Consider the following 13,090-nt stretch of genomic DNA (forward strand, 5'->3'; position numbering starts at 1 on the left):
TCAGGGTGCTTTTGGGAGGCAACCAATTGATGTGTCTCTCTCGTATTGATGTTTCTATCTCTCTCTCTCCCTTCTACTCTCTCTGAAAAAGCAATGGAAAAAATATCCTCAAGTAAGGATTTAAAAAGAGAAAAAGAACTGTTCATGTTTCTGCAAATTTGATAGTTCATTCCTTTTTATTGCTGAATATTACTCCATTATATGGATGTACCACAGTTTGTTGAGACATTGGTTTATTGAAGGACATCTTGGTTTCTTACAGTTTTTCGTGATTATACATAAAACCTCTATAAACATCCATGTGCAGCTTTTCATATGGACATGTTTTCAAATTCTTTGGCTAAATACCTAGGAGTACAACTACTGAATCATAAGGTAAGACTCTGTTTAGGTTTGTTAGAAACAGTCAAACTGTCTTCCAAAGTGGCTGTACATTTTGCATTCCCATTAGCAATGAACGAGAGTTCCTGTTCTTCTGAATCCTGGCCAGCAATTGGTATTTTTGGTTTTTAGTTTTCAGTCGTTTTAATAGACATGACATAGTATCTCGTTGTTAATTACAAATGATGTTGAGCATCTTTCATATGCTTTTTTGCTATCTGTAGATCTTTGGTTATGGCTCTGTTCAGATATTTTGCTCATTTTTAATTCAGATTTTTGTTTTCTTATTATTTAGTTTTAAGTTATTCATATATAGGGGACAAGTTCTTTATCAGATATGTGTTTTGCAAATATTTTCTCCCAGTCTGTGGCTTATCTTTCTATTCTCTTAACAGTGTCTTTCACAGAGCACAATTTTTAATTTTAATGAAGCTGAACTTACCATTTTTTTCTTTTATAGATCATGCTTTTCATATTGTATCTAAAAGTTCTTCACCGAGCTCAAGGCCATGTTGATCTTCTAGAAATTTTATAGTTCTACATTATACATGTAAATCTACAATTCATCTTGAGTTGATTTTTGTGAAAGATGGATGTGAGGTCTGTGTCTTTTCTCTTTTCCTTTCCTTTCCTTTCCTTTCTTTTTTCTTTGCTTTTTTTTTTTGGCCTATGTGTGTCAAATTGTTCTAGCACCATTTGTTGCATCTGTTGAAAAGCCTATTCTTTCTCAATTGAATTGTCTTTGTGCCTTTGTCAAAAAAATTAATAGACTATATTTGTCTCAATATAATGTAAACCTGTTCATGAAATTAATAATATTCAATAATATTTTAATGACACAAATCTAAAAGATATAAATGAATTCTAGTGAACGTCACCATTCACTTGATGGTGTACATTTTTAAGGATCCATTCTGAAAGAACCTTCCACGGCCTGTCTCTTGCCTGTTCTTCAGTCTCATGCCTCCCGGGTCACTAATCCCGGCCCCCTGCAGTCTCCCTCTCCCTGACCCACAGAGTTGCACTTGCCTCAGGGCCTGAACACATGGAGACTTTCAACCCAATTCGCCTTTATGACCCTGAAGGGCTCTTGAAGCTCATGATCCTTCCTTTTCTCTTGGGAAAGAATGTAAAAGTAACAAATTGTGACTATCGAGAAAGTTATACCAAGATCTGAATGTTCTTTCCACCGGATACATTATTCATATTGCGGCAAGAGAACATGTGATGTTTACAAAATTACTGTGAGAAGTTTCTCCCAGATCCGAAATGCGCTGCTTAATCTTCTAATGTTTCTATTTGGAAAACAGAAAGGGGCTTGATTCTTAGTGCCTTAAATGAGGCGAGGAAACCACACTGGGCCCACTGATTCCACTCCAGGTTGGGGCTGGTTGCGACCCACCTGTGACGCGGTCACCGGAGCACGCCTGGGGCTCCTTTAGCCAAGTGAGCGACTTTAGTCCGGGGTCCGAGGGCAAGCAGCCATCTGGTGTAGCTCCCTACAGGTCAGAGGGCTGAAAACTATCTAAGTAATAGCTGAATATTTTCTCTCATGAGGAACAGAGGACACTTAAACATCCTTTGACTGGTCTCTGTCTCCCGGCATCTTTGAACTCCCATCTCATTTTGTGTGAAAGAAGAAAGGACAGGTTTAGCCCAGAAAATAGCCTGACTTGGATTATTCTTGTCCACTCCATTATTTTTAAAACTCCCCCTTCACCTAGCCACTGTATTTTATTTTCTTCATGGGCCTTCTTACTTTCAGAAGTTGTGTTTGTTTTCTCTTTCAAATTACTCCTTTAGGAAGTAAGTTCCATGAGGACAGGAGCTTTGGCTACCGGTCATCACTAAGATCTGGAACATAGGTTATAAAGGAAGATTTTTAAGTTATTGAGTAATGGAACAGGTGAATGAATGAATGAATGAATGAATGATTATAATGAATGCTGATAAGTCAGGCTTTTCTTTTATACAGAGCCTAGAACACGCGGGCGTTTCAAGGTATTAATGAGAAGAATGTATCTAAGAGAGCACAGAGGCAATGCAGTAGAAGATCCTTCCCAGATGGCCTTCACAAGGCAATGATGATGTTCAGTTTTCTCTCTTATATTAAAAATACTGAAACCACTACCTAATTCATGAGTTTGATCATTTCAGCAACATCTCTCAGAAACCATACTTCTCAAACGGCAGGGCAAAGACCCAGTAAATGAGACTCAGCATGGTCACCAATTTTTTTGTTGTGATAAAGTCAACATGCAATTTTAAATTACATGCAAAACACGGGACAGAGCTTAGGCATCTAAGAAGAGGGACCATCTAAGAATGGAGTAAGCAGCAGGAAGAGATCCATGCAATGTTTGAGCTGGTGGGGACATTAGAAAGCCAATAACCTAAGCCTCGCATTTTAAATAGCAGGGAATTGAAGGAAACGGCCTCCCCAGGTTAATGCAGATATTTATGGGTGCCTCTAGGAATCGTTGAGTGACACGGAATAGGTGAAACTCTAAAAGCCATTTATTTACCTTGTACCAAAATAGCCAGTAAATTCAGTAGTACCAAGGGGAAAAAATGTCATTGTCAGTTTGCCACGTTACAGACCAAACAGCCTTTGCTTTGGCAGAGCTCTGAATCAAGCTGAGCAGGAAAATGTTCCAAGCGTTCATGATTTTCTATTGTAGGAAACAAGTCAGTGAGTGAACCACAGTGAGAGCTGAACCACTTCCTCACTCAGAGCTTCACTGTAAGAGTGACTGCAATCAAGCAATGACGGATGTACAGATTACTTCTTGAATGCATTTTTATTTCTTGGCCTAACTGAAAGAATACTACTTTAATGAATTCTATTTCTGAGATGATGATAGTTCTTCCATTTTGCTTTATTTAGGATATCGTCCTGTGGAGCAATTAATTCTCTTTTAGAGACATCTCTTAATTGGCTGCAATATAAGGAGATCTTCCACATTGTTTCAGGAATCTGTCATTCCCGTGATGCAAACAAATCCGGACATGATGAGGCTGACTTGGAGAATCAGAAGCTCTTCTCTCTCCACTCTGTATTTATTCCATTTTTACAACAGCTTTTGGTTTAATTTAATACATTATAGTAAAGGAAAGGGCCCATTAAACAGCTTCAGAAAAGTGAGAAATATGTTCCTTTCAGGTTTGTTTTTTTAATGAAGCATTTTAGAGTAGAACACTTCAAAAATGACATTCGAATGATTTTTAATTACTACAAAGGCATTGAGATGTTAATGCACTTTACATAAAAGGGAGGGATACTATTCCATCCGTGCTTTTCTGCCACAAATTCCAACTCTAAGAAAATTATTTCTTTTGATCCACTCTGATAGCATGTAATAAAAGAACAATAAAGCATATGGCTCAATTACCACTGCTTCTCATCTAGCATGAATTAATGAATATAAAATTATTATTAATTGTTTTTTCTGGCTCCTTTTCGATAGGACAACAATTATACATTGCTGAATTTTGATAAGCATTTTGTGTTTAACACTGCGGACCAGCCTCTAAGAAGAGCAGATGCTTTATACAAGAGAATAATTCTTTAAATTTATCAACATTTGGAAAATACATGATTATCTTTTTTTCAATCTCCCTAGTTTATATCAGTTTTTTACAACTGCCTTAAACTTCCCCAAAATGCCACCCCCTCCTCAATGTCCCATATGCCTTCCTTCAAGAAGCAATTGCTATGTACACAAAATAGCTTATAAGTTCAGTTTCTCAATCTTAACAATAGTCCTAGTTCCTCACATATCATTACTGAATTTTCAATTTCTTAAGAAAAACCCTTTGATAATAAAAGCTATAGTTTGAGCAGCTAAATAATTAAGTTAACCAGTATGGTATAGAACATAATAAACTGTGATCACTATAATTGACAAAATCAATGCCAGCCAATGATATTTATAGACATGCCACAAGATTCTGTGTCACTGACAGTTCATTTTATTTTTATAAGCCATCTGTAAATATAAAGTGCTATGTAATATGAATAGATGTAACATACTAAAGAGCATGTCTTTGTAGTCCATAACCATTACTTTTTCATAGATTATTTATATACCCAGATCTTGAAATGCATGCAAAAAAATTAACAAATTATAATATGTAAAATACATGTCATATAATTTTACCCATTACCCATAAATCAATGTCTTCCTGTTTTTAAAAATTATATCTGCAATAAAATGAAGGATGACACTAAGGTTAAATGGTTCAGGTATCCTCTCTAGTTCAATATGATTAACAAACAAATATTCAGATATATTTCTAAAGAGCAAACAAAAATTTGCTTTAGAATAATTTGAGGGTCAGAAAGGGACCTTAGGAACAATTTCCAATGTCCCTTGTGTTATAAATAAAAGCAGAGACCCAGAAAGTTCAAATGATTTTCTGAGGTCCATACGACTTTATGTGTTATTGTCTTTTCTGCCAAACTTTATAAGAAAATGTCTATCAATGTTTTCAATGTTTCTTTTGCACATGAAGGAACATATCTTGCTTTCTTGACAGTGTGTCAAGATGTCAATATTGTCTGCAAATCCAAATTCTTGGGGAAACAAAGGTGAGAAAATGAGAAGCTTGTTTATAGTAGAAACCATGACAGCCTAAATCTGGAGCAGAGGTGGACATCTTTAGGGCTGACAATGCTCACAGCCATCAGCAGTATCGTTCCTTTGACACTGGTAACTGAAACCACTTGAATTTTTCATGACTGAATCTAGCCAGATAACAGATGGTTCCCTTTATGTATATGACCTTTTTGAAGGCAATTAGGTTATTTATGCAATAGCAGAATTGTTCATTGTACACAAAGGTCAACCTTCAATGTAAAAGCTTTTCTAAATTACATATTCTTAAAATAAAAACTTTAATTCCTTGATGAATGTTTTCATCTTGATTTCCATATGCCAGAATTATTGAATCCACTTTGCTGAAAATTTTAAAGAAAATAACAGTTAGATATGCAAATTCAGTACAAAAAGTAGCTTACAATTAAATTTTTAAAATAATAGCTCATCAACGGGGTCATGGGAGATTCAGCATTTTACTCTTTCCTTCTACTGCATCCATCACTGTGGCTTTTGGTCATGCCATAAATATGAAGGGCCGATGCCTGGTGCTCATATTTATGAGCTGCCTGAGAGTTATGTCTTGACAACTTCAGTTTCCTGTAAAATGCAATGCCGCCCTGGCCGGGTGGCTCCGTTGGTTGGAGCACCTGTCCTGTGCACCAGAAGGTCGCAGGCTCCGTTCCCCACCGGGGACATGCCGACGCTGCAGGTACGATCCCGGGCCGGTTGGGGCAAGTTCGGGAGGCAACCGATCGATGTTTCTCTCTCACATCGATATTTCTCTCTCTCTCCCTTGCTCTTTCTCTTTCTAAAATCAATAAAAACATGCCCTTGGGTGAGGATTTAAAAGAATACAATGCCCATGGAGTGCACATAGACAGGAAGAAGACACAGTGACTTCTAAGCCTTTCGGTGGCCGCACCTCCTAAGCCAATCACGGCTTCTGGGAGACCGAGCGTTTTTAGAGCTGCCACCGTGTCCATGAAGGCTCTGGGTACAATATTGGATCATGACAAGGCTGCCAAATTAGGAGGAGAATGGAATATGAGACCTGGCTGGGGAGAGCAGGGGAGAGAAGGCAAAGTAGGGGTGTAGTTAGGCTCGTTCTTGTAATTGGTTCTGCAGCCCGATGGAACGTGGGTTTCTTAATATTTTTCAGAGCATTTTCCAGATGTATCTTCCCCGTACTTCATTTATCTTACACAACTGTCACTAAATTCCATATTTTGGATCCCATGTAAGAATTGCAAATGTTCCTCTTTCCATTCACCACACCAAGACATCAAGAAACTGGTCAGTCATGCAGTGCTGTTGACCAGCTCCCCAATGTCATCTTGGTTATCCTATCTATTTACTATGAATTTAAAATAAAATTCATATTATTATGTTGTTACTGGCTTTTAAAAAACTAATCAAGTTTTATAGGATTCTAGTTTCCTGACTTACTAGGCACTGTGCATATCTTTTAAGTCAACTGTTCAAGTTTTCATGCTAAGTTTATAGAAAATGTGAGTTAAAAATGCAGGTCATTAATGTTTGCTTCTCACGTCGTTTATGCTAATTAAGAGTCCCAATTAGAGTAATGTTGATCTTAAACTGATAAAAAATCTTACATGTTATATTTAATATAGAATTATATATAATTAACTTTAAATTTCCCTTTTTAAAAAACATTAAAAGGCATTTAGCAGAATAATCAAATTAGGTGAAAATGTATATTTCAGTGCAAATGTAAAAGGTCATTCACAGACATGGACTTCAACTCTATGTTTGAGCAGAGAAGATCTATTTTTGTTTAGAAAAAAATGGAACATTTTCCTATTATAAATAACCTCCTTGGTTAGTTATGCTTATGTCTGGTCTGATATCAGAAGACAATATAAATGTTGATTGATTTTTATACCATAAAACAAAATACCGCCATACTATCTGCAGCTGAATTAACTAAATATAATTAATAAAATATTTTTTGCCTTATTGAAATCCTTCATTTTCAACAATATTAAATGCCCATTACTATTAACAAAAGTAATAGTGTCTTACAGAGCTTAACACTTACCCACGACTTTGGAGTAGCATGGTTCACAGTGTATTGTCTGTCTGTAAATCCAAATACTGTCTCCAGCTCTCAGGTTTTCCAAAGGCCGTTTGCATATTTCACACTAAAGTAAAAAACAATACATAAATTTACATCACAAATAAAGTATAGATTCTTAATGTAACGTGAAAGCCCTTTCAATTCACTCAGTATGATTCTCCATATTAGCGCTCACATGCGGCCTCATGAGAATCCACAGGGAAAGTGCGAGTGTACTTGTCTATAGCGCACATGCAGGACTTTTCATATATATTCCCACAGCCTCTCTCTACTATGCAGCGGTGCATTTCAGAGCATATCTACCACTGAAGTTTCTACTTAACTCACTGTACAGTCGATATAAATTTTCAAAAATTGGTTATGCCAAGGATAAGATCACGACTTGATATCTAAAACAGAAACACAAAGCGTATTTCTTGTTTGCTTACTTAAGGAGACCTATGCAGTCCAGGCATACACACTAGACATTAAGCAAACAGTAAGCAAAACAAATTTCTGATCCTACATAGGGCTTGGGGGAAGGTGGTTTTGAATAGTGTTGGTTAGAGAAAGGGCTGACATCTGCTTTAGACCTGTGTTCATGGGAGCAAGTCCACTGCTGATTGACTGACTTTCCAGCATGAGGCTGTCACTGATTGGTTGGCTTTCAGAGGCCAGTTTATTGAAGTAAATTGTCATTGATCAATTTTACATGTTTAAACCAGCCCAATAGTTCTCTATTATCATGGCTATAGAATAACCCATCTTTTTCTAGGAGTGAGGGAACATTTTAATTCTTAGTAGTATTTTTTAATTAAATTGAAAATGAAAATAAATCATCCAAAATATAATAAATGAAAATTATTCATGTTTACCAAAGCAAAAACCAGGAGAATTTCCTTGTTTTAAAAAGCTTTCTTGCATACTAATTTTAAATAAAGAACTATAATCGATTTTTAATTAAGTAAATTTTAATAGCTAAAAGAAATATTCATTTTTTCATAATTAAATAATTACACAATTTAAAAGATATATTTTATATAGTATTATATATATTGTGGCTTAAAATTAGTGGGGGGTTTTTGCTCAAAATGAGGCATCGTATTTCTGATTGCTATGTATCACTGTCTGAAGCTAACTGGAGGAGAAAAATCAGTTGTCAAAGTATTACAGCTACTTGACTGAATTAGATAATTTCCATCAACCATAGAATGTCAGCACAGAAAGAGCCGTAGATTTAGGCAAATAGTTCTCAAACTGGCTGCCCATTAAATCTATCTAAGGAGATTTTAAAAATACCAATGCCCAGGAATCATCTCTGAGATTCTTGATGTAATTAGTGCTGGTCCCAAGCATTGTATTTTCCTCCTAACCTCCCCAGATGATCATAATGTACAGCCATGATGGAGAACCATTAGTCTAGTCAGCTTCTTTGTTTTACAGATGAGAAAACAGGCCAGGATAATTAGTTTTTATAATAATTTTTTAAATTTATTCATTTGAGAGAGAGAGAGAGAGAAACAACAACTTATTGTTCCACTCATTTATGCATTTATTGGTTGCTTCTTATATGTGCCCTAATTGGAGATCGAACCCAAAACATTGGCATATCAGAGTCATTAGATGACTCTAACTGGCTGAGCGACCTGGCCAGGGCAAGGCCAGCTAATTTAGGTGACTGTCCAAAAGTCTCTGGGGCCACAGTTAGTGACAGAGGTAGAATTCAAAATCAGATCTTCAGGTTCTCAGTTCCGTGCTCATCCAGTTATACCAAAAACTATGTTGACCTACCCAACATTCTTGTGAGAAGTAAAAGCAATGAAATATGAAAACACAAGCTGTGAAGCACTGTCCTATGCAAGCCTTCTTGTTACTATACTAAGCCACAATTAACCACAATTGATCATGCTCTCAAAAGCACACTGAGTTTCAACTATTAAGCCTTTCAGTCTTAACTTCACGATATAAGGAGCTGCTAGCTTCCTTCTCAACAATTTCTTTTTTTTGGACTTCATTACATAGTTTATGTAATGCATGATTTATTAAAATGTTGTAAAAACTTTTATAAAGAAAACAAGTGTTTATCTTTTTATAGGTTTAAATCTCTAGGGTAAGAGGAATAAATGTGTCAGGAATCAACTCTAAGCCTAATGCCAAGACAGTAATTATAAACCTTTGAGGTTAGGCTGCAGGACTCTGGGAAATATTTAAGTAGTGCATTATTAATGTGGATGAGAGTGTTTCTGAAAGCTTTAACTTCGTCTCATGTATTTCATTAAATAATTATTTTTATTCCAGTCATTATGCAATTTTCTATTTAGTTAAACACAGTAAATGTATCCTTACCTTGAAACAAGTGGAATGGCAGCAAATTTGTAATTCATCTAAAATCATTTTTGTTTGTGTGCCCAAGGGCTTTCGGCAGTAAGTGCACATGTCTCTTTCAATGACAGACCTACAGAGATGTAAGCAATTAAAAATAAATTTGTCATCATACAAAAAACAGATGTATTCCCCAAAAGTGATGTGGAAATGATACGTTAATTTTGTTGATACTTTAGGAAATTGTATAAAGATCCAGGAAAGTTTGGGATTTATTTATTCTAGTGATAGAATTGATTCTTCTAATTATCTCAAAATAATATCAAAGAATTAACATAAAGGAAAGTCTCAAATTATTAATTCATTAGCAATCAAAAGTCCATCTGGGCAGGGCAAAGATAATTACAGTTTCCTAATTGAACTAATTTATAAGTACTCCTTGAAGCTCAAAGAGGGTTTTGAATTATTAATTTACCTGTATCATAGAAAAATTATACTGTAGATTAATATAAAATTTTAACTCTCAAAACACTCAATAGGACAAAAATAGAATTCCATCCAAGAGTGTGCTGGTAAATTCATAAATGATGGATCCATAGTACCCTAGGGTCTAGGGTTAGTCACCAAAATGCTCCCCTATGACACTACCCTTGGTGTCACTGTAAGACAATGCTGGGCTACCTTTTATGATAACATTTATATTCTTCAACATGATGTAACCCTACCCCCATACACACACAAATCTGATGAAGAAAAAAGTTTTATCATTTACTGTGGAAAAATAATGTCGAATAATAAATGAACTATAGATATTTAATCAGCAAGTCCAAAAGACCTTGGGTCACACCAGAGCCTAAAGAAAGGCCAATAGCTATGTGATTCTTTCCTTTTGGGAGGCCTTAGGACTGTCTTCAATAGCACCTGGAGGACTTTACTAGTTTCAGGGTTCACATACAGGCTGAAATTTCCAGAATTGATACATAATGGGGTGGTGAAATAAAAATAGCCACTACATATATAGTGCTAACATGCTTAATATGTACACTGCATTTTCCATGCACTTTGCTTATTTAAAATCAGTTATTCTTCACAACATCTCTGAGAAGCAGATGCTATTATTTTTATCGTCATTTTACAGAAGAGGAAACTGAGGCACAAAGGGTGATGTCATACAATTGGTAAGCTTCCTGTCCACTGGGGTAGCCAGGTGTGTGATTAGATGATTGCAGCGTATTACAGACATGTGGAAAGAGTTAGGAGAGCACAGCCAAAGGAGCAACTAATCCCTGTGGTGAAGGCAGGAAAGGCCTGTGGAAAGGGTCATGTGACTTACAGCTGGAAGATGAAGGGGCTCTCCAGGTGAGCTCAGTGAGGTGGGGGGCCTGATGGGGACACCAAGCACAGTGAACAGGGTGCACCAAAGTGCTATACAGAGGGTGCCGGAGGGATTAAACAGTAGTCAGTAAGCAGGAGCAGGTTCTGACGACCATAAATAACGTGCAGAGGAGTTTCTCTTAATCCCCTAAGTGGGAAGCCACTTTAATGGGATTAGGGTACTTAGATAAGAACTGTGGGGACATGGCTTATTTCACACAATAATCAACAGAAAAAGTTGCTTGACTGACTGGTCTTAACAGGAAATTCAATTTTGCTCTGATGATTAAGAAAAATTTCAAGGACCACTTGAGGGCCAGGACTGAAATTCTTCATATTAAGAGCAATACTTCTATGAAGAATGCTTTCCTTCCTTAAGTTAACAATACAAATATGAGCCCAGGGAAAGCTCTGATGTTGGTGTTGTCCTTATTAAAATCATACTGTTAGTCAAAGACGTTTTCTAAGTATTACGAGGAATCCAGCTCTGGTATTTGGTCACCTAGGCAGTATCTGTACCTCGTGCTTATGTAGATGACTTCACTCCTCAAAGAACAATGACTTAAAAGGCAGGACACTCAGAGAATACTGGTAACGGGCAAGGTTTTATAAAAGTGACAGAAAGGGGTTATAGTTTTGATGCCTGGTCCATCCATGTTTCCTTTAGCAAACAGAACATAGGTTCATGTTTTTCAGAAAACATTTATTGAGTAACTGGTCAGTGCCAAGCACCGTATTACAAACTGAAGCTGTGCATAAAAATAAGATATGTCTTTACCCTCAATGAGCCTTCTCACCACCTCTTCTGTACAGAAACACCATCAGTAGAATATCAGACATTTGCTTTACAGCTGGTCTCCAGTGGTTGGGATGAAATGCTAATTATTTACTTTCATTTCCTCCCCTAGAAGTCTGCTGGCCACACTCTCATGAGTGTCCTCTATGTGCCCCAGTGAACATTAAATGGTAAAAGATGATCACTAACAGCAAAAGCCTGGGGTCACTTTACCAGCACAAAACTGATATGTGGCCCCCTCCTGGGAAATGCGTGTGGGCCCAGAGTGGGTCATGGCAGCGTACCCACTCAGCTGTTTGTAAGGGGAGATGCCCTGGGAAACCACAGCAAGGGAGGGCTGAAGGCACAGCCCAGCGATGCAGTGAGACCTGGACGCTAACAAGGTGGTGGTCCTGGGGACTCCTGGGAATCAGCGACAGCGGAGGGGCTGGCCTAGGAGGCAGTTGCAAGGCATGGAAAGCTTCATTGAAATAAGGGGCATTAGCAGCAGCCCAGAAGCCAAGGAACAAATTCCTGGATGCAGAGGTGTACTTCACACACATACAGGCTGGGGCAAAAGTAAGTTTACCATTGTGAGTACATGAAACAGAGTTTATCCTTGTATTATTATTTATTAATTATGTATTATTTTCCATATGAACAACTGTAAACCTACTTTTGCCCCACCCTGTATATAACAATCACCATCTCCAAGTACAACAGACAACAGGAATATATATATATATATACACACACACACACATATATATATATAAAATGTACATACAAGTGTGTGTATATAGACTTTTATGTATCGAATTATAGGCATACTCACCTATCTGAAGTCGAATACACAGTTTGTATGTATTTTCCAGAGATGTTCTCCTGATAGCCATCCTTTGGTGACTTACTAGAAACAACACATATGGACATGTGAGAACAGAGCTATTTCCCTAGTATTAATGTACCCATATGCAGGTGAGAAAGCACACACACTTCCTCACGCAGCCTTATTAGTATTTTCTTTGTGACATTACCAGCCAGGACAATATACTGATACCTTTTTTAAATCTGGAGAAATACTTATACATAAGCTACCTCCAAGTTGACATAAGCTGACATATCTACCAAGTATATAGAGAATGAGGCAAGCATGCACAGCAAAAGATATTTTCATTTTTCATGAAATGTATGCTTGCACCTCCCTCATTTATTTACGAAAAGAAAACCACAGGCAGCCTAACATAATGAAAATGCATAAAGCGAGAGCCAGTGCAAGCACATTTACATGTACACGGTTCACGTGGAGAACTAGAGACTCTTCAACTTTTACACAAGCTACAGAAGTCTTTATTTTTACTTAAAAATATCCAAGAAAGATTAGTTTAGCATGAAAGCAAAGAAAAAAAGAGTGTAATTTTAAAAAGTCCTCTTTGTTCCATTTCTTTCATTGCTCCAGTTTGTAAATGTCACTCTTTCCTGGAGACAAATGAAATCTGTAAAGCGCTACCCACCTGGCCGCTCATAATTGCTTCCCAAGTACATATGCTACCTGTGAGT

The 13,090-nt window shown here is 36.9% G+C and overlaps 1 protein-coding gene across 4 annotated transcripts in view; it reads right to left on the bottom strand.

The window, feature by feature from the left end:
* Positions 1-2,878: 2,878 nt before the first annotated feature.
* SCEL (sciellin) overlaps positions 2,879-13,090 on the bottom strand; it is a 98,490-nt gene continuing 88,278 nt past the window's right edge. For 2 of the 4 annotated variants that reach the window (XM_081129597.1, XM_081129600.1), the window contains 4 exons: positions 12,366-12,440; positions 9,406-9,514; positions 7,042-7,144; positions 2,879-5,341 (listed from right to left, as the gene is read on the bottom strand). In XM_081129597.1, coding sequence (XP_080985723.1) covers positions 5,325-5,341; positions 7,042-7,144; positions 9,406-9,514; positions 12,366-12,440 — 304 coding nt within the window. In that variant the 3' untranslated portion in view covers positions 2,879-5,324. The remainder of the gene's footprint in view (positions 5,342-7,041; positions 7,145-9,405; positions 9,515-12,365; positions 12,441-13,090) is intronic. The other 2 variants (XM_081129598.1, XM_081129599.1) reach the window with 2 other exon arrangements.

The sequence above is a fragment of the Miniopterus schreibersii genome (assembly GCF_964146895.1).
Source record: "Miniopterus schreibersii genome assembly, chromosome: 2".
Taxonomy (NCBI): Eukaryota; Metazoa; Chordata; class Mammalia; order Chiroptera; family Miniopteridae; genus Miniopterus; species Miniopterus schreibersii.